The 26,885-nt window shown below is 45.8% G+C and overlaps 1 protein-coding gene across 1 annotated transcript in view; it reads left to right on the forward strand.

Moving 5' to 3' along the window:
* Positions 1-26,885, forward strand: part of ranbp3b (RAN binding protein 3b) — a 134,378-nt gene that overhangs the window by 80,119 nt on the left and 27,374 nt on the right. Inside the window, exons 8-9 of the mRNA XM_086004755.1 lie at positions 562-695; positions 25,358-25,507. Of these exons, the coding sequence (XP_085860881.1) occupies positions 562-695; positions 25,358-25,507 (284 nt within the window). The remainder of the gene's footprint in view (positions 1-561; positions 696-25,357; positions 25,508-26,885) is intronic.

The following is a 26,885-nucleotide window of genomic DNA, read 5'->3' on the forward strand; positions in this document are numbered from 1 at the left end:
TTTACCCTCCCACCCCCATTGTTGGTTTATATGACTGTTGTCATGTTGTGGGGTTGTTTAGGTCAATGATTGTTTTATAGCTGCAGCAACTTCGAGGAAGTTCAAAGAATGTAGAAATGGAGGATAAGATGTGACCGTACTAAATTCTAACTGAAAATTTTCTGCTGTAACAGATACCCAACCTTTCTTTAAAGCGCTTAAAGTATGACAATTGCATCTGTTCAAGTAAATATTTCCTTTAACTGAGCATTTCTACAAGTATGTGCTGTACAATCCAATCTCCTGTATTTCAGAAGATCCGTTTTGTTTACTGAATCCGATCTGGAGAGTTTGCTCCTCAGTTTGCTTAAATGGTTTCTGTTGTATGTGCCAACATTCTGCCTTTTGAAATGAGTGGGTGATTTGGAAATGCAGCGCTGAACATGCTGCATACCTCTATAGCATTATCTTCCAGCTATATCCACTTCCTGATAACTGTCCTTATTCAAGTAACCCAAAGCCAGTACTGTATGAGAGCTGCACAATTGAATCTAATTACAATCCTATTTATGTATATTCCAGTTGCCAGCAGTGGCACCAATGGTGTGAGCAAACAAAGCGAGGAAGGTACCACAGCCTCTTCTGTAACCCTGAACAGCACATCAGACAAAGAGACTCCAGCTATCAACAGTTCTACAGCCTCAATTAGTCATACGGTATGTAACAATTGGAATTTATTGAACTTGAGCATCTAAACAAGAGTCAACGTCTAACAACAATATAGATATGGTGTACATGATGAGCTTAGGAGCATTTTTATGTCTTAAATGTTGACTGACTTGATAACTCTCAAGTGAAGTTGTGACTGAGTTATGGTTTTGTGTAAATTGTTATCTCATAGATCCTTGTGCATTTTTTTAATATTACATGTTGGCCACGTTAAATTTGTAACTGCCTGGTCACTTGGGCTTGCAGCCAAAGGAATGGGCAGTTGGTCTGCTCCCATAACCTTGCAGATGTCATCTATTGGCAAATAGGAGTATATAACAGTAACCTAGTAAGGATTCTTGCAGTTCTCACTCCCTGTTTGACATAGGTGAGGCAGAAAAGTAGATGAGAGTTAAACATGTATGATCCCACTCCATACTGCTGTTACGTACACAGCCATTGTGTTACTTCCATGAGCATTTAAATTTGCACTGTAATGATGCATGGATTTTGAATTGGATATGTTGATGCCACTGTAAGCCATTTTTTGTGTTGTCAATTCTCTGATTCGATGTTATATGCAATGATGTGTGGTATAAATTGTCCATCTCACTTGTGAGGATGCCTGATATAATGAGATGGCTGTGTGCCTAGCACAAGTGTGTAATCTAATTGTAAGTGAACTGGGGACATAAGATTACTTTCTTCCCAAACAACGTCCCCCCACCAATTGTTTTCTCCTCAAACTGATGAACCACACTGGCTCCAGTATCTTGCCAATTGTGCACTGTGTGAGCCTGCATGGGCACAGGGTATTCGAACATGTGTATCTTAGTCGACTTAATCTAGTTCTTACCCATCATCTATGTGTGTACGTTTTCCAGCCAGGATCTGTGAATACTGATTAGGAATAGGAATTCTTGCTGATTTACTCAGAAAAGATGAAGCCAGTTGTACCACTTTCACCATTTTTCCTAGCTGAGTGTGGCAAATTCAGCACCAGAGATTGAACCTGAAGCCTTCCTGGTCTGTATAGTTCATTCAGTATAGCATCTCATTACAATTTCAGATTTTTATTGATCTGTTCCTCAACAATCTGTTAGTAGTTCTTATAGGTGCACTTTTCTTGTCCCCTATTATCCAAAGTTATATCTTTTTTATACTCTTCCCTTGCAGATGTGCATGCCTGTAGATTTTAACAATTATCCTAATTGGAGTGATATGTGCAATAAAATTGTTAGAATATCAATGCAGATCAGGCTTTTAGTGGCTGAAGTGACTAAAAATATGTATATACAGTTAATTGGGGAAAATGACATATAACAGGATTCAGTAGATATTGAGGGTGCAATACTAAACAGAAAGCTGATGAGCAAAGACCATAAAGGGATTAATTTATACTTTCCAATAACTTTTCCAGAAGCACAGTTATGGTCCTCTCTCTTTCAAACAGCAAAGTTTTAATAATTATACCGCAACGACAATCCCCTTTTCCTCCTCTCTCTAGTAAACGCCTTCTGTCATTTGGAATTGAACCGTTATGTATGTAACACAAACCATACGTTACAAAGTCCACACTGTTGAACCCAGTCTGAGAATTCAGAGGTCAGCTGAGCTACAGCAAGTTCCTGTTCTTATCAAAATTAAAACAAAGTACTGCAGATGCTGCAAATCTGAAACAGAAAATGTTGGAAACTGCAAGTCAGGCAGTATCTGTAAAGAAAGGGAAAATGTTTCAGGCATAGCCCTTCATCTGTTCTTATCACATGAGTGTTCTTTGAAGTTAAGTATCCAGCCAATTATTCTTCATAAATAAATATAGTTAATAATAAAGTAATATGCAATTCAGTGAAACACATCTGGAAATATTCAGCAGCGGAGGTTAATGATATTACACTTGAAGCAGACTAACCAGTTCCAATAACAAACATACTTTCCTGTCTTATTTAACGTGTATTTTTGACTGTAAGTGCACCTTCATTTGCATGTTGCCTATAGAAACAATGGATGACTCGATCAATGTTGATCAGGAAATGGAAGTTGGTTATTACACTGTAGCTGTAATTTGCAGTTATAGCTGCGCATCAATTTCATCGTGGAATTAAAGTGTTTTTTGGTTTCAAATCTTGAACAGCTACACTTTTTAAAAAGTCTATGGACAAAGCCACACACTTGCAACAACAGCACAGGCACATAACAAAACCCTCGCATACAACTTTAGGCAGGCAAACTTCAGGTTATATGAAGTTCTGACGAAGGGTCATCGACCTGAAACGTTAACTCTGTTTCGCTCTCCACAGATGCTGCCTGACCTGCTGAGTATTTCCGGCATTTTCTGTTTTTATTTCAGATTTTCAGCATCCGCAGTATTTTGCTTTGGTATTCAGGTTATATGACCTGTGTTTAGTAACATAGGCTGGGAGTATTCATGAAGAATAAGTCTGTTGGCAATAAATGGGTAATATTCAAAAATACTGTGTAGGGCAAATACATACCTTGTGCAATAAAGGCAGGGAATTAATTCTCCAAGATGGATCAAAAATAGAAAATAAAAAATAGATTCAAGAAAAAAATGCAGAGCATTTAAAGATAATGTAGAGGGTACCAATTGGGCAGAATATGAAATTACACAGAAATTATTCATGTCAGAAGTAAAAATAGGAGCTCAATCTACTTCATGTATGGGGTAGAACTTGGCAAGCTGTAATTTGAGAGAGTTACTGGTGTAGACTCATCCTCTATCATGCCCAAGCAAAGTGAAATAGCAATAAACATAGTGAATAGGATGCTGGAGTAGATGGCCAAATCAAGGAACTTCATATCCCAAAAGTCACGTGAAAACTGCATTGGCCTAGGTAGGCCACATCTGGAATACTGTGTACATTAGCGGTCACCATGATATAAGGGGGTTGTCAGCCCCATGAAATAACGCGGTAACTGATCCAAAGTACAAAAGGAAAGAACTGACAAATTGACAAACGGTGACCTTTCAGTCTGTCAAAAAAATTTCATCGAGAACAATCTAAAGGTCTGTAAGATACTTAAATGAACATATTGTTATGGATTTACTGTTATGTTAAGCAGTAAGAGGCGACAGGTTCAGGGTTGCAAAGAGTAAATTTAGGCCAATCATCATGAAATATTTCCATAGAGCGTGAACAACAGCTGAAATGGATTTCCTGGAAGGGCAATTGAGGCCAGACATTGGACTCATAGGAAACAGCTAGATGCTGTCATGGATGATTACAGGATTAGTGTTCTGGAAGGATAAAATCAAATGTACTGAAGCATCGCCTTTAACTGAACCTACCATGTGAACACTCCACCCCACCACCCCTTTCCATCACAAAAGATAATGGGGGAGAAATTCGGTTGGTTGCGCCAGCGATTAGCGCCTAAAGAGGCTGAGAAGTGGGGCGTTAACCAATTTTCGCCCGGGCGCAGTGAACCCAGCGCCTCTTGCTATATTGAGTGGGTTTTAGTGCCGGCGCTAAATCTTAGCGCCCGCTCGCGGGCGCAGGCAGATCATGACATCATTTCAGTGTGCAATGCCTTTTTGGCGCCCCGGACCGGAAATTCAGTGGTGCGCTCCTTCGTTCCGCTTGGCGCTAATAAGGCCTGCTTACCTGGAACGTTCTCCAGTCGCTCTCGGGCTGGGGGGGCGCTCTTTAAAGGGGACTGCACTGGTATAAAAGCGGCAGCCATTTTGGGAGCACAACTTCCTCGAGACTTTCACAGAGTTGCTGAGCTGCACTCTGAGAGCCATTGCACCAGTGAGCCAGCGCTGGCCAGAGGAACTTCAGCCTTCTGACCTTCACCTTGCTGCTGGTGAGCATTTACTACGCTTTCAATTCCTTGTGCGCTGTTATTATGGGGGCTGCATTGGAAGGGAACGTCCTGCTGCTGAACCATTTGGAAAGGGCACAGAGACGCAAGGAGAGAGGGGCAGGAATGGCCAGATGGAGGAGGGCCAACAGACGTCGCCACACCAGACCTTACGCTGCCAGGGTTTTCAGACAGCAGTTCTCTTACCTGAACATGTCAGAGGAGCAGTGTCTTAGAAGGCTGCGCTTCAGAAAGGAGGTGGTGACTGAGCTGTGCCACCTGCTTCAGCCAGATCTGCAGCCTCAGATAAGGTGCAGGACCTCTCTGTCGGTGGCTGTCAAGATGACTGTTGCCCTGAATTTCTATGCGACCGGCTCCTTTCAGGCCGCAACTGGGGACATCGCGAACATATCGCAGTTTGCGGTGCATTGCTGCATCCGTCAAGTAACAGATGCCCTATTTAAAAGGAGGCGGCAGTACATCTCCTTCCCTGTGACACCGGAGAAGCAGCGGGAGCGCGCAGAGGGCTTCGCAGCAATAGCGGACTTCCCCATGGTGCAGGGCGCCATTGACTGCACGCACGTGGCTTTGTGGGCGCCTGTTTTGAATCTGGAGGAGTTCCGCAACCGCAAGGGGTTCCATTCCTTGAATGTTCAGCTGGTCTGTGACCACCGACAGCTGATCCTCGCAGTCAATGCGCAATTCCCTGGCAGCAGCCACGACGCCTTCATCCTGCGCCAGACTTCAGTTGCAGACCTCTTCGAGGCCCCGGCTCACCCAGCAGGCTGGCTTCTCGGTGACGAGGGCTATCCTCTGTGCTCCGTTCACCCAGCACTCCTGCTGAAGAGCGCTTCAATGTGAGCCATCAGGCGACGAGGAACATTGTGGAGCACACAATCGGTGTGTTGAAGCAGCGGTTCTGCTGTCTGGACCACTCCGGAGGCACCTTGCAGTACTCACCAGAGCGAGTCTCCCACTTCGTCGTTGTCTGCTGCATGTTGCATAACCTCGCCATCCTACACACACAGCCAATGCCACCAGACTTGGAAGCACCAGCGGAGGAGGAGGAGGTGGAGGAGGAGCAAGACGGGAGGGAGGAACAAACTGGAAGGGCCGTCCGTCAGAGGCTGATAACAGGCCGCTTCTAGGCCCCTCTGACGGAATGCTTGGTGCCATTCGAGGAGCACGAATGAAACCGGTCGGATAACCCAAAGCCTATGAAGGGCAGTATGAACGTAAATAGCAGACATGGGCAGTGTAAATAAAAAAAAGTTGTTTATTTGGCAAAATGTGCTTCCTTCCAACATGACAAAGCAATGGCTACAGAAAGCAAAAGTAACACACTAACACATAAGTATCTCGCACACCCGGGAGACTATCCAAAACAGAAGTATAATTCAGACCAGGTGACTCGCACACCCGTGAGACTATCCAAAACATTACTAACATTCAGACCAGCATCCATGGCCTTGATTTCTACAAATAAGACGTCTCAGCTGCACCTTCTACTCTTTCCCCCTTGATGGTGATCTACTTCTCTTGCGAGATCGGCCCCTTCCCTCCCTGCAGCTCCTCTGTAATGGGAGCCCAGTGGCTGCATCAAGGCTGGGGGAGGCCTGCTGGCTGTCCGAAAGCGCAGATGCCCCTGAGGGACGTCCTGGACGACCTCTGGCCTTGGAGGGCCCAGATGCTGACTGCTCCAACTGTGCATGGGTGAAAGCAGTCTGTCCTGCAGGTGGTGGCAGCTGCAGTGGAGACGTGCCAGCGGTGGCATCAGGAATGCTGACATCCTGAGAGCGGACAGCAGCTCCCTGTCGACCGACACACTGGCACTCTGACGGGGCAGCACCGCAGCATGCGCACCAACCGGCTGGTCCACAGATTGATGCCCTGCGGTGGTGCTGCATGGGCCCCGGGTAATACCGCCTGATCCATCGAGGGTGGCAGCAGTCATTGGTCGCATGGCGTCAATATGCGTCTGCATGAGACCAGCGAGTGACTGCATGGCAGCACTCAGCACTTGCGTGGCAGTTGCAAGTGCTTCGGTGAAGCCCTGGACAGTCCTTTCCAGTGATGACCCGATGCCCTGGACAGTCCTTTCCAGTGTTGCCCCGAAGTCCTTGACAGTCCTTTGCAGTGCTGCCCCAAAGTCCTGCGCACTCCTTGCCTGTGCTGCCCCGAAGTCCTGCGCACTCCTTGCCTGTGCTGCCCCGAAGTCTTGGACACTCCTTGTCAGTGTCTCGATGGAGTCAGGCATCCTTGCCACTGCAGCCATGAGCTCAGTGTGCCTGAGCCGAGCCTGGGCGCTCATTTCTGTGAGGGAATGCACCTCTTCTGCGCTCTGTGCAGCAGTACTCGCGGCCTGACTCGCCCTCCGGGGAGACGGCCCCCGAGCTTCCCTACCCCACTTGCGTTGCTGCAGCCTGCTGGTTCCTGGAACTGGTTCTCCTCAGAGCATTCCCCCCCGCTCCCCTCCAGGGAAGTAGTCTCCCCAGTCTGCAGAGGGGCTGGCTCGCCTGAGGGTGGCAGGGATGGTCCGGCTTCCTCCTGCTCGTCTCCTCCGGAGTCAGTGGCAGTGGCAGCTTGAGGGCCCGGCTCCCGAGCTGGTGATGCAGCATCTGAAAGCATGGAGGTTGAAGAGTGGCTTTAGCGAAAGGACAGGGTGGCAGCAAGGGATGCATGAGTGCTTCAATGCTCTGACATGGGTCCAGAGTGAAAAAGCATGCTGGTGGGGGGAACAAGTGGAAGGAGAGAGTTCCAAAAGGTGATGACCTTACCATCGCTGCGCACAATGGGGTCGGCAGCTCCAGTGGTGACAGGACCAGTCATCCGGCCTCCAACAATCTGGTGGACTCGTTCCTCCAGGGCCGTCAGTGTCAACAGCTAAGGAGGGCCTCCACCGGTACGATGCTGCTCCCTCCGGTTCCTGGCCAGCTTGGCCTGCAGGAGAAAGGACGGGAAGTGATGAAACATGCTGGCCTGAGCTGACATCATATGCCCCCCATGGTAGAATAGCCCTTCCATTATGCGTTGAGCAGAATGTGCGTGTGTGTTTCCAGAAATGGCCATGGGTGCTGGCTGACAGATGGCCATTGGGGCTTCGAGCACCCTCTGGCCATAATGTCAGGTGCAGATGGAGGGATGAAGAAGATGGCGAAAAAGGCACTCACCCTAACGACCCGAGTGAGGTCGTTGAACTTCTTCCTGCATTGCACAGGAGTCCTGGCCACCACGCTGCTTGAGGTGACTTTTTGACAAACTTCCCTCCAAGCCCTGCGGTACTCGCTCTGATGAGGCCTCCTGCCATTGTCGGGGTACAGCACAGCTCGCCGGCGCTCCACTTCGCCAACCAAAGCATCCAATGCCCCATCGGTAAAGCGCTCCGCTCTCTGCCTCACCCTCTCCATATCCTCAAAGTTTGTAACGCCACAGAAAGCATAGCGCCGATTTTGAGGCCTACAAGGCGCAGTGTGTCTGCTGATCCTAATTGACCCGCCCCTTTAAGAGCTGGCCGGCGCCAGCATGTCTCGGGGTAATCGATTATTGACAGCACCTGCGCTGCGGCCGGACACCGCCATATTGAGTAGCGCCGCCGGGTTAGCGCCTTAAGACTCCCATGCAGCGCCTGAATCAGCGCCGCAATCACCTTCAGGGGCGCAGCAACCCAATATCGCTCGAGGTGGTGATAAGTTGCGCCTGGCGATAAAATTTGCGCATCGCCAATTCTAGCGCCCCGAGTGGGGCTATACCCAATTTCTCCCCCAATATGTTCACAGTTTCCTACATTATAATGTCCATGTGAGCCAACTGTTCTGTAACAATAACCTGTTTGGTTTACCATTCACTGTTCTTTCCTAGTGGCCATATTATATGCATCTACGGTTATGTTCCACTGTAACAGCAGCACATTTTTGTTATGTAAGTTTATGGATGCAAAAGGATTTTGGTCAGAATAGGTCACAAACAATTGGGGTCTTTGTGTCAGTGCTGTGTGGACATCACAATCATTTTTAACCACTGAGTACACCATTTCCTGTGGCATTAACTTGAAGCTCCTGGAAACAATGCGGTGTCCCTCCCCATAGTTACTCACTTGGCTCAACACTCCTGTCTGAAACATCCATGTGGAGTGTGAAGTCCTGGGTATAATCAGGACTAGCCAAAACATAATCTGCGCACAGACTTGGGGACTGTTTCTGGGTGAAGTCCATTAACATTGTAGCTGTGGTGTATGTGCCTTTAAGAGCCCCCTGTGTACTGTAATGCCGGCAATGGCCACTCGGGCTATATAAGCCTGTATAGTGTCTTGTATCTGTTAGTTCACCTCCAGACTTTGTTCAGTAAACACCTGTGAAACCAACTCCTGCATTCCGTGTCTCCATTAACACACGGATACAACAGTGGCGACGAATTGGAAACGGACTTACCTGCAATTCGGCAGCACCTCAAGGAAATCGAAGAAAAACAAGAAAGAAAAAAAAAAACTGTGGTTTCACCAGCTAGCCGAGCTGGTGGCAGGTACTGCAATAATCCTTCCTGGGCGGCGCGCTGGGGCTCCATCGGCTGACTCTGCAGCGGGGCCGAGCAGCGAAGGCGGAGGCAAACAGAGACAGAGGGGGGGAGCACTCGGGAGATGGCCGGCGCTGCAAAGCAGGTCGGCGTTCGGACCAAGCAGAGGGAGGGAAAAGTCCCAGAGAGTCCGGCGGGAACGAGTCTCCACCTATTGAAAAAAAAAACCTATGTAAATAAAAACCGCGGAGAACAACGTTGTCGGCAGCAGCAGCGGTGGGAAGCGCCATTTTTTTCTGCAGGGAAGAAAGGAAAGCGCGGGAGGCGCCATTTTTTTTCAGGATGCCTAAGGCTGGCAATATTAATGCTTTCGATAGCGATATAGAGGATTGGACCACATGTGGAAAGAGTGGAGGTATATTGCACAGCAAATGAAATAGAAGATGATAAAAAGGCATCAGTACTTCTAAATCTAATGGCCGCAAGGACATACGGGCTGTTACGAAACTTAATCACTCCAGCCAAACCAAAGGACAAAAATTTTAAGGAGATTGTTGATACCCTACAGGAGCACTTAAACCCAACACCGCTGCTGATAGCGGAACGATTCAAATTCTTCAAGAGGAATCAGCACAAGAATGACAGTAACGCTGATTACCTCACCGAATTAAGGAAGCTGTCAAAGCACTGCCAATTCGGGGCAGGACTGGCAGATTCTCTTCGAGACAAATTCGTCTGCGGTCTCCTAAGTGAAGGAACACAGAAAAGGCTACTTTCTGAGAAAGATTTGACACTGGACAAGGCTTTCAGTATGGCTGTATCATACGAAGCAACCGCAAGAGGAGCTGCAGAGATACAGCAAAAGCCACAGGACTTCGGCACCCATGAAATGACACGGGGTTTCGAGAGATGTTATCGCTGCGGCAGATCCACCCATGACCAGAGGGACTGCTGGTTCAAGGACAAAGCATGCAGGCAATGCGGAAAGATTGGACACATTGCACGTGTATGCCGATCTAGACGAAAAAAATCAATAAGGAAAAGTACAGAAAGGTACAAATGATGACGGACAGTAGCTCCGAAGACCAGAAGAGCGATAGCGACTCCGGAAACAAGAGACTAAGCTGTCTCAAATTACATAATGTAATTGCCAAAGAAGATTACCAGACCATTTGGGTTACCCTCACGATAGCGGGGTCCCCAGTTAAAATGGAGCTAGATACAGGATCAGCTCTGACCGTCATAAATCGACGGGATTACGAGCGGCTATTTCTGCATATACCTTTGAAAGACACATCCATTATCTTGAAAACATATACGGGGCAGAAAGTATACCCCAAAGGGAAAATAAAGGTGCCTGTTGTATACAACGGCAAGGAAATACAGAAGTTGTATTTATACGTTCTGCAAGATGGTGGTCCACCGCTGTTGGGACGTGAATGGATCAGAAAGATACGTTTAGACTGGCACTCCATTCAGGCACTGACGGTGACCAGTAAGAAAAAAAAATGATGACGACGTCATACCTGAACGATTAAAAGACATCTTGGCCAACGCCAAGGAAGTGTTTCAACAGGAACTAGGAACCTTGAAAGGCGTCACTGCCTCAATAAAAGTGGAAGATGCGGCAATTCCCACTTTTTTTAAGGCAAGGCCGGTGCCATACGCAATTCGTCCAGCAGTCGAGGCAGAGCTGGAGAATTTGGAAAAAGCAGGCGTATTATCCAAGATAGATTGGAGCGAGTGGGCAACACCCATCGTCCCGGTCATGAAGAAAACGTTGAATAATGATAAATCTGAAGAACAGAGAAAAATTCGCATCTGTGGGGACTTCAAGGTGACTGTAAACCCGGTCCTTCACATGGTACAGTATCCTCTTCCGAGGATAGAAGATATTTTCGCCCCACTATCCGGAGGGAAACGTTTCACCAAAATTGACTTGGCACAGGCATATCTACAGATGGAGGTTGAAGAGGCCTCTAAAAAGTATCTCACGATAAATACACACAAAGGCCTGTACCAGTACAATCGACTGGTTTTCGGAGTAGCATCAGCTCCAGCTATCTGGCAAAGAGCTATGGAGCAAGTCCTCCAAGGGATTCCGGGGACTCAATGCTACCTAGACGACATCCTTGTAACAGGAGAAAACGACAACGAGCACCTTGCCAATTTGGAGCAGGTGCTCACTAGGCTGAGAGAACGGGGCCTACGAGCAAATGGCCCCAAGTGCGAATTTCTCCAGAAACAAATATCATATTGTGGCCACATAATTAACGAGGAAGGGTTGCATAAGTCACCTGAAAAAATTGAAGCAGTCATAAAAGCCCCAGCACCTGAAAATGTCTCACAATTAAGGTCGTTCCTGGGATTGATAAATTACTATCATAAATTTTTACCGAACTTGTCAACTCTTCTGCACCCTCTTAACGAACTGCTACAAACGGGAGTAATTTGGAAATTGAGCGAAGACTGTAAACGTGCCTTCCATAATTGCAAAGGCTTGATCACGTCCAAGGAAGTTTTGGCTCATTACAACCCATCACTGCCGATCAGACTGGCTTGCGATGCATCCCCTTACGGCGTAGGAGTGGTATTATCGCATAGATTCCCTGATGGCTCGGAGCGGCCGATAGCTTTTGCGTCACGCTCATTGAACTCAGCTGAGCGTAACTATGCCCAGATCGACAGGGAAGCACTCAGCCTGGTATGGGGAGTGAAGAAATTCAACCATTACCTACACGGACAAAAATTTACCTTGTTGACTGACCATCAACCCCTCGTCTCCATATTCAACCCTAAAAAGGGTGTTCCCATTATGACAGCGCAAAGGCTACAGAGGTGGTCCCTTTTCCTAGGGGCACACCAATATGACATAGAATACAAAGGATCAAAACACCATGGGAATGCTGAGGGTTTATCGCGCCTACCGTTGCCAACGGTAGAAGAGGCACCTACAGTGGACCCAGTGGAGATGTTCCACTCAACCATAGTGGAATGCCTACCAGTAACAAATTCTGCCATTGAAAAGGAAACGAGAAATGACCCGACTCTCTCACGAGTCTACGATTTAACAGTGAAGGGATGGCCAGCACATGGCGAACCACTGTTGCCGGCATTTTCGCAAAGAAGAGAACAGCTGTCAGTGTGCCGAGGAACTTTGATGTGTGGATCCAGAGTAGTGATTCCACCCAAACTCCAGGATAAAGTGCTAAAGGAGCTTCACGAGGGGCATCTGGGTGGAGTAAAAATGAAGAACCTAGCCAGAGCGTTTGTGTGGTGGCCAGGTATCGATGGAGACATCGAAGAAATGACCAAGAGCTGCCTAGGATGCCCGAAGGTCTAAAACGCCCCACCACAAGCCCCTCTACATCCATGGGAGTGGCCCACATCTCCATGGCAAAGGGTACACATCGACTTTGCTGGTCCATTTATGGACTCAATGTTCTTAATCGCGGTTGATGCACACTCCAAGTGGCCGAAGGTAATAAAGATGTCCTCCACCACCACGGAAAAAACCATCACAGTATTAAGGACCATATTTGCCAGGAATGGGCTGCCTGAACAGATCTGTTCTGATAATGGACCACAATTTGTGTCCGAAGAATTCAGGAAGTTCTTAAAAAAACAATGGGGTTAAGCACTACACGTCTGCCCCATACCATCCCGCCACCAATGGATTGGCTGAAAGGTTTGTCCAGACCTTCAAGAAGGCCGTAAAGGCCATGGGTAATGAAGACATAAATCTTCAGCATAAGGTAGATAACTTCTTGTTTGCATACAGGAATGCAACACGTGGTTACAAACCAAACTCCCACCATGATGATCTTCAATAGAAGCCTAAGATGCCGGCTGGATTTGATCAAACCAAACATCAGAAGGGACGTGGAGAACCGGCAATTTCAAGGCATGAATGAAAGGCCAACTAGAACCTTCCAGATAGGTCAACAAGTTTTGGCCTGGGACTACCGTACCGAGAAATGGCAGCCTGGAGCTATTTGCACATGACTAGGATCGCTGATGTATACCGTGGACATTGGAGAAAGCATAATAAGGCGCCATGCTGACCAGATCATAGAGTCATCCGAAAAGGGACACCCTACACCACAACTCTATACGCCTAATGATGAAGCAGAGATACCCATAGTATCTACCTCCGATCCGGTGATACTGGAACCAGATGAACCTGACACTGGCATTCAAGCCGAATCGACCTTGCCAAAAGAACCTACTACACCACCAAAAACTACTACACCACCGAGGCATTATCCGGACCGAGTCAGGAAGCCTCCAGAGAGACTGACTTATAATTGATTAACTGCAGCAAATGTGTAGATTATTGTTCTTGTAATATGCTGATTAATGATTACTTAAAATGTTATGTACTGGTTGTCTAAAAGGGGAGGAATTGTGGTGTATGTGCCTTTAAGAGCCCCCTGTGTACTGTAATGCCGGCAATGGCCACTCGGGCTATATAAGCCTGTATAGTGTCTTGTATCTGTTAGTTCACCTCCAGACTTTGTTCAGTAAACACCTGTGAAACCAACTCCTGCATTCCCTGTCTCCATTAACACACGGATACAACAGTAGCTATGTTGCTATAAATGGATTTGTTGTTCATTAATAGCCAAGCATTGTCTGTACCTGTAGTGCAAGAGTCCATTCTGCCCGATAAGATTTCTGTTTCACCTCACTTACAGAATCATCAAGGTACAACACCTCAGCCATACCCCCATGACTTTTTTCTATCTTGTGCTCTTAATGCCAGCTTTTGTAATATGAACATAAGAAATAGGAGCAGGAGTAGGCCATTTGGCCCTTCGAGCCTGCTCCGCCATTCAATAAGATCATGGCTGATGATCTACCTCATCTCCACTTTCCTGCACTATCCCCATATCCCTTGATTCCCTTAATATTCAAAAATCTTATCGATCTCTGTCTTGAATATACTCAATGACTGAGCCTCCATAGCCCTCTGGGGTAGAGAATTCCAGCGATTCACCACCCTCGTGAGTGAATAAATTTCTCCTCATCAGTCCTAAATGGCCGACCCCTTGTTCTGAGACTGTGACCCTTGGTTCTAGACTCTCCAGCCAAAGGAAACATCCTCCCTGTAAGAATTGTGAATGTTTCAATGAGATCACCTCTTATTCTTCTAAATTCTAGAGAATATAGGCCTAGTCTACTCAATCTCCTCATAGGACAATCCCCCCCATCCCAGGAACCAGTCTGGTGAACCTTCGTTGCACTCCCTCTATGGCAAGTATATCCTTCCTTAGGTAAGGAGACCAAAACTACACAATACTCCAGGTGTGGTCTCACCGGGGCCCTATATCATTGCAGTAAGATGTCTTTACTCTTATACTCAAATCCTCTTGTAATAAAGGCCGACATACCATTTGCTTTCCTTATTGCTTGCTGTACCTGCATGTTAACTTTCAGTGATTCGTGTACAAGGACACCCAGGTCCCTCTGAACGCCAACATTTCCCAATCTCTCACTATTTAAAAAATTCTCTGCTTTTCTATTTTTCCTACCAAAGTGGATAACTTTACATTTCTCCACATTATATTACATTTGCCATGTTCTTGCCCACTCACTTAGCCTGTCTATATCCCCTTGAAGCCTCCTTGCACCTTCCTCACAACTTACATTCCCACCCAGTTTTGTATCATCAGCAAACTTGAATATATTACATTTGGTCCCCTCATCCAAATCATTGATGTAGATTGTGAATAGCTTGAGGCCCAAGCACTGATCCTTGCGGTACCCCACTAGTTACAGCCTGCCAACCCGAAAATGACCCATTTATTCCTACTCTCTGTTTTCTGTCCATTAACCAATCCTCAATCCTTGCTAGTATATTACCTCCAATCCCATGAGCCTTAATTTTGTTTAATAACCTCTTGTATGGCACCTTATCGAATGCCTTCTGAAAATCCAAATACACCACATGATGTCAGTGCACAGATGACTGTTGATACTTTCAACTTTTACCAAATATTTTTCTTGTGCTCAGCAGAAAAGACCGTTCTCCTAAATGAATCTACAGAGCGTATTTTATATGCATTGTGTAATGGTTGAACAGAAACTGGCTACTGTAATAAGCTTACTGAATTGTCACAAACCCTCTTGTTCTCCTATTCTTAGCATTTAAGAATAAAATATACTTTCACACAGTGCAACTTAGACTCTAAACTACAAAGCAGGTTTTTGAAAGTAAAAGACAGACTAGCTGAATATTAATACAGCTACAGCGGACTTCACAGAATGTTTCACTTGCACCTCCTTGGATGTACAAAAATAATTAAAGGCATTTTCCTAGTAATTCTAAACTTTGACCAGTGTCCATAACATAAAACTTATACCTTCTCTAGATGAACTGTCTGTCAACTCCTTTCACCGAGACACCTTGGGCTAGATTTTCGTGGAGCTGTCAGGCAGGGTTTCAGGCGTGTGGGGGGGAAAATCCCGAATTTGGGGGTCCCGACACCATCCCGCCCAAAACCCCGCCCCACGTAAGTTTCAGGGGCCCCGCACTGGGACCCGCCGAAACCAGGCGGGAAGGGATTAGTGCCAATTAACTGCCAGTTAACAGGCAGTTTTTAGCCTAATCCCTATTTTGAGGGGTTTCTTGTGGGTTTCCCGACGGCTCCAAACCACGCCAGGTTAGAGCAGGCGGGCCGTCGGGTTGAAGGAGTTGGAGGGGTCGCGATGTTGGCGCTCAGGTGAGTGATGGGTGCATGAGTGTAAAGGTAAGTGTGTTTGGTGTGTCTAAAGTGTGTAAAGAACTTTTACTTACCTGTACTTACCTTCACAGCCTTTCTTCCTGTAGCCGTCGGGAGCGCATCACTCAGCCGGAACTGAAAGCTGAACGGCTGCGATCTGTCAAAAGTGACAGCCTTCAGCTTTGAGTGCCGGTAAGAGTTCTTACTGAGTCTGTGCAGAATGACTCATGGTAGAACTCAGACTGTCAGTGTTTCACAGCTTCAAACAGCTGTCAAATGCTGATATTTCATCTGTCAAGAACTCTTGACAGATGAAATTTCAGTCTGTGACGTCACCTGTTGCCGGGTGGCCCTTAATTGGCCTGCCAGCGGGCTCAACAAGGTCAATCAAGGGAAAATCGCGCGGATTGGCCAGACGTCGAAGTAGGCGGGTCAAAAACCCGAAAGGGGAAGTCCCGCCTTCTTCCCGATAGGTTCGGGAAAATCTACCCCCTTGTGTCCGAAACTCTGCCACTCCATGTCAACTCTCAGGGTGTCAATCCACATCCTGCAGACGAAGTGGTATCTGGCCTGAGCCACACAGTAGATGGCAGACACAAATCCAATTGCATGCATTACTGACCACTTGACCGTAAACTAGTTTGTCAGGGGGCTGGGAACCTAAGTGCGGGCCTAGAAAGGAGAGAAACAAAGCTGGAAGTGCAAGTTAGAAAAGTAGTCAGCAAAACTAGTAGGGAACAGAAACAAAGGCCAACAGTAAAGAGGGTCAAAGTGCAGAAAAATATTAAACAGGCAAAGTTGAAGGCACTTTATCTAAATGCATGTAGCATTCGCAACAAGGTGGATAAATTAATGGCACAAGTAGAAGTAAATGGGTATGATGTAATTGCCATTACAGAGACATGGTTGCAGGGTAACCAAAGCTGGGAACTGAATGTTCCAGGGTACTCAACATTTAGGATGGACAGACAAAAAGGAAAAGGAGGTGGCGTAGCGCTGTTAATAAGGGATGAGATCGGTATGGTAGAGATAAAAGATCTTGGCTCGGCAGATCGTGATGTAGAACTGGAATCAGTTTGGGTGGAGCTAAGAAACAGCAAAGGGCAGAAAACATTGGTGGGAATTGTGTATAGGCCACCAAACAGTAGTGGTAATATAGGGCACAGTATCAATCAAGAAATTAGAAGTGCATGTAACAAGGGCAATACGGTAATCATGGGGGACTTTAATCTACATAGTGACTGGGCAAATCAAATTACCACTAATGGTGTGGAGGACAAATTCTTGGAATGCATGCGAGATGGTTTCCTGGATCAGTATGTGGAGGAACCAACCAGGGAACAGGCTATTTTGGATCTGGTACTGTGTAATGAGAAAGGGCTAATCAATAATCTTGTGATAAAGGGGCCTTTAGAGACAAGTGACCATAATATGATTGAATTTTACATTAAGTTTGAGAGTGTTGTAGTCCAATCTGAAACTAAGGACTTCAATCTAAACAGAGGAAACTACAAGGGTATGAGGGACAAGTTGGTCATGGTAGATTGGGAGACTACACTAAAAAGTATGACGGTGAACATACAATGGCTAACATTCAAGGAAATAATGCATAATTTGCAACAAGCATATATTCCTCTAGGGCATAAAAACCCAAAAGGAAAAGTGATCCAACCATGGCTAACAAAAGAAATTAAAGCTAGTATAAGTCAAAGGAGGAAGCTTATAAAGTTGCCAGAAAAAGCGGTCAGTCTGAGGATTGGGATCTTTTTAGAAATCAGCAAAGGGGGACCAAGAAATTGATAAAGGAAGGGAAAATGGAATATGAGCACAAACTAGCAAAAAATATAAAAACGGATTGTAAAAGTTTCTATAGGTATGTGAAAAAGAAAAGACTGGCAAGGTAAATGTAGGTCCTTTACAGTCAGAGACAGGAGAATTTATAATGGGGAATGAGGAAATGGCAGAGAAATTAAATAAATACTTTGTTTCTGTCTTCACGGAGGAAGACACAAAAAACCTCCCAGAAATATGAGAAAACCAAGGGTTTGGCGAGAATGAGGAACTTAAAAGAAATTATTATTACAAAAAAACAGTACTAGCAAACTTAATGGGACTAAAAGTCGATAAATCTCAAGGACCGGATGACCTACATCCTAGGGTTTTGAAAGAGGTGGCTACTGGGATAGTGGACGCATTGGTTGTCATCTTCCAAAATTCTATAGATTCTGGAATGGTTCCTGCAGATTGGGGGATAGCAAATGTAACCCCGCTATTTAAGAAAGGAGGGAGAGAGAAGACGGGGAACTACAGACCTGTTAGCCTCACATCAGTAGTTGGGAAAATGCTGGAATCTATTATAAAGGATGCAATAACTGGGCACTTAGAAACTAATAGTAAGATTGGGCAGAGTCAACATGGATTTATGAAAGGGAAATCCTGTTTAATAAACCTATTGGAGTTCTTTGAGGATGTAACTAGTGGAGTAGACAAAGGGGAACCGGTAGATGTGGTGTATTTGGATTTTCAGAAGGCCTTCGATAAGGTCCCACACAAGAGGTTGGTGAACAAAATTAGAGCACGTGGAATTGGGGGTAATGTACTAGCATGGATTGAGAATTGGTTAACAGACAGAAAACAAAGAGTAGGGATAAACGGGTCTTTTTCAGGATGGCAGGCTGTGACTAGTGGGGTACCGCAAGGATTGGTGCTTGGGCCCCAGCTATTCACAATCTATATCAATGATTTGGATGAGGGGACTAAATGTAACATTTCCAAATTTGCTGCTGATACAAAGCTAGGTGACAGTGTCAGTTGTGAAGAAGCTTCAAGGGGATCTTGACAGGCTCAGTGAGTGGGCGAGAACATGGCAGATGGAATATAATGTGGAATAATGTGAAGTTATCCACTTTGGTAGAAAAAACAGAAAGGCAGAGTATTTCCTAAATGGTGAAAGATTGGGGAATGCAGATGCTCAAAGGGACCTGGGTGTCCTTGTACATGAGTCACTGAAAAGTGAATGTGCAGGTGCAGCAAGCCATTTGGAAGGTAAATGGTATGCTGGCCTTCATTACAAGAGGATTTGAATACAGGAGTAAAGAAGTCTTACTCCAATTATATAGGGCCTTGGTGAGACCACACCTGGAGTACTGTGTACAATTTTGGTCTCCTTACCTAAGGAAGGATATACTCGCCATAGAGGGCAACAAAGGTTCACGAGATTGATTCCTGGGATGGCGGGACTGTCATATGAGAAAAGATTGAGTAAACTAGGCCTGTATTCTCTTGAATTCAGAAGAATGAGAGGGGATCTCATTGAAGCATACAAAATTATTATAGGGTTTGATAGGGTGGATGCTGGGAGAATGTTTCCCTTGGCTGGGGAGTCTAGAACCAGGGGCCACAGCCTCAGGATAAAGGGTAGGACATTCAGGACTGAGTTGAGAAGACATTTCTTCACACAGAGGGTGATGAATCTTTGGAATTCTCTACTCCAGAGGGCTGTGGGGGCTCAGTCATTGAGTATATTCAAAACAGAAGTCGATAGATTTCTGACTAGTAAGGGCATCAAGGGATATAGTGATAGGGCCGGTGAATGGAGTTGAGGCAGAAGATCAGCCATGATCTCATTGAATAGCAGAGCAGGCTCGAAGGGCCGAATGGCCTACTCCTGCTCCTATTTCTTATGTTCTTAAATTCATTGTTTTCGGGATAAAGCAAGCAGTATGCGTTTAGCAGTTTCTGTCAAGAGATGTGTTGACCCAGATCTGATTGAAAGCAGCCATGTTGTCTATGTATGCTGCTAACTAATCCCTGGCCCCCATCACATGGAATCCATGAGCTTCTGGAATGTGACTACTGCATTTTTCATTGTGAAGGGTGTGACTGTAAACTTGCACAGTTCTATGGGGCTTGGCACTTAACGGGACCTTCCAATATTTTTTGCTGAACTTGTAGTTAATGAGGTTTTCAACAGCATTTGCAAGGATCTCGTGTGCAAGATAGCAACTTCTGTTGAGTTAATTAATTTGTGGTAATCTAATCAGAATGGAGCAGCCTTAATTTTCTTAGAATGAATACTACACAGATGCTCGATAGATCCTGTATTTTCTTCTGTTTACTATGTAATAGCTGCGCTAAACAATTTGCTTGAAATCAGTGATGAAGAACTCTAATAATTTGCACGTCAGTTTGGTCAATGACAATAGTCCAGGTATTCAGCATCTGCAGAGTAACCTAAAGAGCGAGAATCCGATCAATTACTGGGTTATCTCTCTACACACAGGCAAGAGGTAAAGTAATTTTTTATCCCAATCACAGGAGTTTTGATTACTGCCTACACTTCGCGTTCACTTTAGTGTGCTGTTGAACTTCTCGACCAGCCTGTTCATCTGAAAATGGTATGAGGTGCTCTAGAGCTATCTTGTGTTGCACTACTCTCGCAATTGCACGACTAAATGTCGGCTAATGTTATTAACCTGGTCAGATAGAATTGCTTAAGGAAATCTGAAAGAGGTTGGCAATTACATCTGCTTTGTCTGATTCGAGTGCTGTTGTGTTTGGTATTCTGGTCGAAGAGTTCACCATTGTCAAGAAGTAGCTGCATGTTGTTGAGCCTGTATCTCTCTAGTTTCTCTCCCATCTTCCCTCATGCCCTCTCCAAACTCCTCTTGTCTATGAGGCCCACTTCCTGCTCCTGTGATCCCATTCCCACTAAGCTGCTGACCACCTAATTTCCCTTCCTGGCCATTGTGCTAGTTTACATTGTAAATGGATCCCTCTTCAGGTCCTATCCTCCTCCCCTTTCAAAACCGCCATCATCGCCCACTTTGTCCTTGCAAACTACCGCCCCATCTCCAACCTCTCTAAATTCTTGAAGGTGTTGTTACTTCACCAATCTGTACCCATCTCTGCCACAACTCTCTGTTTGAATCTCCTCAATCAAGTTTCTGCCCCTCCCACAGTACCAAAATGGCATTCTCTGTAACTCTGACCGTGGTACGTTATCTTTCATCACCATCCATAAGAACATAAGAAGTAGGAGCAGGAGTAGGTCATACGGCCCCTCGGGCCTGCTCCGCCATTCAATAGGATCATGGCTGATCCGAATCTAGACTCATGTCCACTTCCCTGCCCTCTCCCCGTAACCCCTAATTCCCTTGTCTGCTAGGAAACTGTCTATCTCTGTTTTAAATTTATTTAATGTTGCAGCTTCCACAGCTCTCTGGGGTAGCAAATTCCATAGATTTACTACCCTCTGAGTGAAGAAGTTTCTCCTCATCTCAGTTTTGAAAGGGCAGCCCCTTATTCTAAGATTATGCTCCTGAGTTCTAGTCTCACCCATCAGTGGAAACATCCTCACCGCATCCACCCGATCAAGACCCCTCACAATCTTATATGTTTCGATAAGATCGCCTCTCATTCTTCTGAACTCCAATGAGTAGAGGCCCAACCTACTCAACCTTTCCTCATGCGTCAACCCCCTCATCTCTGGAATCAACCAAGTGAACCTTCTCTGAACCGCCTCGAGAGCAAGTATATCTTTTCTTAAATATGGAAACCAAAACTGCACGCAGTATTCCAGGTGTGGCCTCCCCAATACCCTGTATAACTGCAGCAAGACCTCCCTGTTTTTATACTCCATCCCCCTTGCAATAAAAGCCAAGATTCCATTGGCCTTCCTGATCACCTGCTGTACCTGCATACTAACTTTTTGTGTTTCATGCACCAGGACCCCCAGATCCCTTTGTAATGTAGCACTTTGCAGTTTCTCTCCATTTAGATAATAACTTGCTCTTTGATTTTTTCTGCCAAAGTGCATAACCTCACACTTTCCAATATTATATTCCATCTGCCAAATCTCTGCCCACTCACTTAGCCTGTCTATTTCCTTTTGCAGGTTTTTTATGTCCTCCTCACTCACTGCTTTCCCTCCCATCTTTGTATCGTCGGCAAACTTGGATACGTTGCACTCGGTCCCTTCCTCCAAATCGTTAATATCCCTGACCTCTCTGCAGCTTTTGACACAGCCGATTACACCATCAATCTTCAACATCTCTGCTGCTATTCAGCATGGTGGGACTTCTCTCACTTGGCTTCACTCATTCAGTTGAAACCAGAGCATCTCCAGCAATGGCTTCTCTTCCCACCCCCTTACCGTTGCCTCTGGAGTCCCCCAAGGATCATAAGAGCATAAGAATTAGGAGCAGGAGTAGGCCATATGGCCCCTCAAGCCTGCTCCGCCATTTAATAAGATCATGGCTGACCTTCGATCTCAACTCTACTTTCCCACTTGATCTCCAAATCCCTTGATTCCCCTAGAGTTCAAAAATCTATCTATCTCAGCCTTGAATATACTCAACGATTCAGCATCCACAGGCCTTTGGGGTAGAGAATTCCAAAGATTCACAACCCTCTGCATGAAGGGATCTATCCTTGACCCCCTCTTCCTCATCATACGTGCTGCACCTCGGCAACATCATCTGAAGAATTGGGGTCAGTTTCCATGTATATGCTGACGATGCCCACCTGTATCTACCTCTGTGTTGTCAAACTAGTCCTACATCCAGTCATCTTTGTGTTTAAATCATTCTATCTCTAACCTCCTCCAGCCACCCACCGCCCCCCCCCCAATCCGGAATTCTCCATTCCTCTGACTCTGACCTTTTGTGTATTCCCTCTTTCCTGCTTTAAGAGCCTCTCTCCTTTTAAAACCCTCTTTAAAACCCACCTCTTCACCAAACTTTTGGTCACCCCTCCTTTCATCTCCTATTTGGCTTGGCATCCATTCTTTTATTTTCTCTCTGTGAAGCGTCTTGGGGACTTTTTTCTACATTAAAGGTGCTGTATAAATGCAAGTTATTGTTGTCTTGTGGGGGGCCAAAAACGCTGTCTTTGGTTTTCCCGATATTCTGATACAGGAAATTCTGGTTCATCCAGTGCCATACAGGTGACCATGACATTGAAGGAAATGGTGGGGAACTAGAGCTGAGTTTCATTAGTATACATATAGAAACTGTCGATTGCCTATGGATGCCATAATTGATGGCAACATTTAGGTGAGGAAAAGGAGGGGGCAATTATTGACCCTTAAACTTCAGAGGTCACCATGCAGAGGAAGGAGGGGAACCCTTTGCTTAAAATGCACTGGCTGCATTGGGACAGTTAAGAATGGAACTGTGCAGTCCCACAGAGCAGAACTACAATGGAGGAGGATGGCATATTCAACTCTGAAGTGCTTCAGGGCATCCTGAGGATGTGAAAGACGCTAAATAAATGCAAGTTCATTTTTTTCTTTCTTCGAACGCCTCAGAGGTCAAAGAGGATAAGTAAGGATGGTGTATCACAGTCGCTGTCACAGGATACTTCTGTCTTTGACCAGGACAGGCTCTGATTTGAGCAGGGTGGAACCTGAATTGAAAGAATTCAGTTAAGGGAGAGGATGGCTCAGATCTGGGAGGTGATGACACATTCAAGGACCAAGAAAAGAAAGGGAGGTTAGAGATGAGCTTGGCGGGAACAACCAGGTCATGGGTGTTTCTTTTTTGAGACGGGGTGATGAAAGCAGTTTTAAGAGGGTGAGGACAGAACCTGAACAAAGGAAGCCATTAGCGACATTGTCAAGCACAGGGTGAGGAAAGGTGTGATCAGGAGTTGGGTGGGGAGGGTGTTGAAGGAGCAAGAGGTGGATCTCATGAAATAAATTAGTTTAGAGAGGGCAGGAAGATAGAAAGAAGCCAGAAATCCATGAACAACTCACTTTTGTTATTAGAGACTAGGGTGGAAGGGAACTTAAGGAGGTGGTTTGTTATGGAGAAAAGGAGTACTGGCTTGTCCTTGCCCTCCAGAATTATCCTCGAGTAGCAAGAGGATTTGGCTGTGGAAGGGAGGCATGGTAAAGTTTAACATGGTCAAGCAAGATTTGACAATGGGTGACAAAATCAGTCATGTGCCAGGTGCTTTCAAGTCTGTGGTACAAAGGGTGGTGGTGGAAGACAACGTGTAACTTGGTGGGGATTAAGACGTTGAGTAGGTGAACACCAACAGTGGTGCCATGATTGATGGAGGGCCACAGGAGGGGAAGTTGAGAGCTGGGAGGAGTTTTTTCCTTCAGGGTGGAGGATGTTAAGGTTGGAGGTAGGCAGGCAGATGTGAATTGGGGCGTAAGGCCACATAAAATGAGATGGGGTAGCTGTGGATGTGGGAATTGATGTAAACATTGAGGAGAAATCAGGAGTCATGCAGTATGGGGAATTAAGGTAGAGGTTGAAAGTACTGAGGTTAAATAGCCACTGAAGGCAGGCGATCTCAGCAAGAAAGTCACCATGGAATTTGAGAGGGCCATAGAGAACTGAAGGAGGAACGGAAGATGGTAATGAGCAAAAGTTGCACGCAGAGTAGCAGGAGAAACCGAGATGAGACTTGATGGAGAGTCATTGACTGCAAGCCAAACTTCTGTCAGCTGCAAGATGTTTGTAGATACATCAACACAAGGTTGTCTGGTGGTTGGTGGTACAAGGTTCTTGAGCAGGCAGTCAAACCATTGGAGGACGCCTAAGGTCAGTTGGACAGTGCTGCGAGGCTGACTGTGATTTGAGTGATACAGGAGAAAATGGTGGCTCAGGGCAACCTGGTGGGCTCCAGGGTCCTGGCGAGCCTGGTATGAGGAGAACTGGGGCTTTTTCATTTTTGCAGTTATCGTCTTCTATCTTGATCACATGGGGTTTGTCTCTTCTTACAGGATTTGGCATGTTCCCCTTGATAGTAGCTGAGTCAGCTAGCCCCACGCCTTCTTTACCTTCAGCTTTGGACCATGTTCAGCCAACTTACCTGTTTCATTGCCTTCCTTGATTGGGGTATTGGTGATTTTGGTGCTGCTTGAGCATATGTTGGAGAAGTAGCAGGAAGTCAGCAGATGCCGAAGTGTGTGCAGTTCAGCATCAGGGCAGGGGCCATGAGGTTGGAGACTGAATGAGAAGCAGCTTGAGAGGTGATTATGCAATGTCCTGGAGAGCAGAGGAGCAGAATTTGTAAAGGCAGCAGTAATCGTGGGAGGCACCACAGCCAAGCCAATCCTGTCCTTGTCCGATGACCACAAATGCACTTTCTAGCAAGTCACTGGATAATGATCAGGAGTGGGAACCCTGGCTGATTATTTTTTTCTCTCCTCCCTAGCCCAGGGGCGCTAAGGCCAATTGGAGCACCCCTACATCTGCTGCAGCTGAGATCAGCTAACTCAGGATAGACCAGGGATCGAACCTGGGATCATCTTGGTTGTATGGCTCAGTTCCTCACTGGGCACTAGTTTACCAACTGAGCCATCGGTGGAGCCGTATCTTGAACTTTGGTACGCAACTATTTGTATGTCGAGGTTGACCGAATAAGGAAGAATGTAACATTCCTTTGTCTGTTAATGTTCCTGTTTAAGTGCAGATTAAATTTTTAGTGATAATGATAGCAGTAGACCTTTGAGGCGATCGCTCTTTCTGTTTGGCAAGTGCCCCCGAAATGGGGATTGGAAAGTTTACTTTATATATAAATCCTTACTGCCTGGATATTTGGGTTGCTGAGATGGTGTACAGAGTTCACTTAAAATGATTTCTCCACATTTCCAGGAGAATACAAAATTAGCAGTCTCGTCAGAGTCCAAGAGCAGCTGTGAAGTAGATGAGAAGGAAGAGAAGGAGGATAGCCAGGAGCAGCCTGAGCAGCTTGTGGAACAGACGAACTTCGTGTTTGGGGAAAATCTTCGAGACAGAGTGAAGGTTCATGTTACAGTATTACACTATTGAAAAGTCTCCATGTGCTGTTCAGTGATTTACAAACCCTCCTGTGGTATGCTTGCATTGAACAGTTGATCTTTGGGTTAATTGTAACTTGGTTAATCCAGTGCATACTCTGCTGTGTAATTAGCTGCTTATAGCTTTTTTATATTTTAATACGTGATAGGTGAAGAATTGTGGCAGTATACCCTTGGGTGACATAAACATGAGCAATATGTACCTAATGCTGTAGTAAGAATCTATTGAGAGCTTAGTGTATCGAAATGGAGCACCAGTCATGCCTGTGAAGAGTGAATTGAAGAAGGGTAGTAGGAAATTGGAAAAGTCGCAGTGAATGACACAAAGCGTTACTGTGTGAAATGGGTCTTAGGCATTGGATGGCAGCAAGGACGTTAATCATGAAAAGGAAGTTGAAACTGAGAAGTCAGAATAACTGGGAGAAATAAGTGACAGTGAAGTAGGAAAAAAACAGATGGTTATAGTACAGGTAGACTATCCTTTATCCGAACTTCCGAAAACCGAAACCCTCTAAAAACCGAAAGTTTTTTCGTTCAGCGTAAGTCGTGCGCACGACATGACCAGAGTGGCGCACGACTTACGCTGAGCAGGGCAGAGGGTCACTGAGTTCCCTCCTGGGTAGGAGAATGCAGGCCGAGCCGGGCAGTGTGAAGGAGGTATACCAGGAGAGTGAACCCAACAATACAGTGGCCCGTCCGATAGCTGCAGCGGCCTGTCCGATATTCTTTTCTCCCCCCGCAACCCCCACCCTTTCGGATAAGGGATAGTGTATCCTTTATCCGCACTTCCGAAAACCGAAATCCTCTGAAAACCGAAAGTTTTTTCGTTCAGCGTAAGTCGTGCGCACGACCCCGCCGACCCCGACCCCGGCCGACCCCCCACCCCCGACAAATTTCCCAGTCTTATAAAATACCTTCTGAAATCTGAAATTTTCCGAAAACCGAAACACGGCTGGTCCCGAGGTTTTCGGATAAAGGATAGTCTACCTGTAGTAAGGATTTCAGTGGTGCACTTTGTAAATAGTATTTTTGCTGCAGTGACATCAATAAAACGGTGAGCAGTCTACCAGAACTAGGATGCACCTGTAACAGGAGAGGGTGAATGAGCTTGTGTGTTGTGTGTGAGAACAGGTGGTGTAAACGGTAAAAATACTCAGAAACTGAACAGTAGTTTTAGACAGATGCTGGGAAATTGAAAGAGAAGAGTTGTAAATTTCTGATTTCTGAATTATTTCCAGTCATTGGTAGAAATAGTGTATGTGTTGGAATAAACAATTGGCTGGTTGGATGGTGTTGGTCAAATGATGGTTTCATTTTTTTTCTTTTATTAACGGATTTTGTTT

The sequence above is a fragment of the Somniosus microcephalus genome, chromosome 13, assembly GCF_052327205.1.
Source record: "Somniosus microcephalus isolate GS21.2 chromosome 13, FLI_Smic_1.0, whole genome shotgun sequence".
Lineage (NCBI taxonomy): Eukaryota > Metazoa > Chordata > Chondrichthyes > Squaliformes > Somniosidae > Somniosus > Somniosus microcephalus.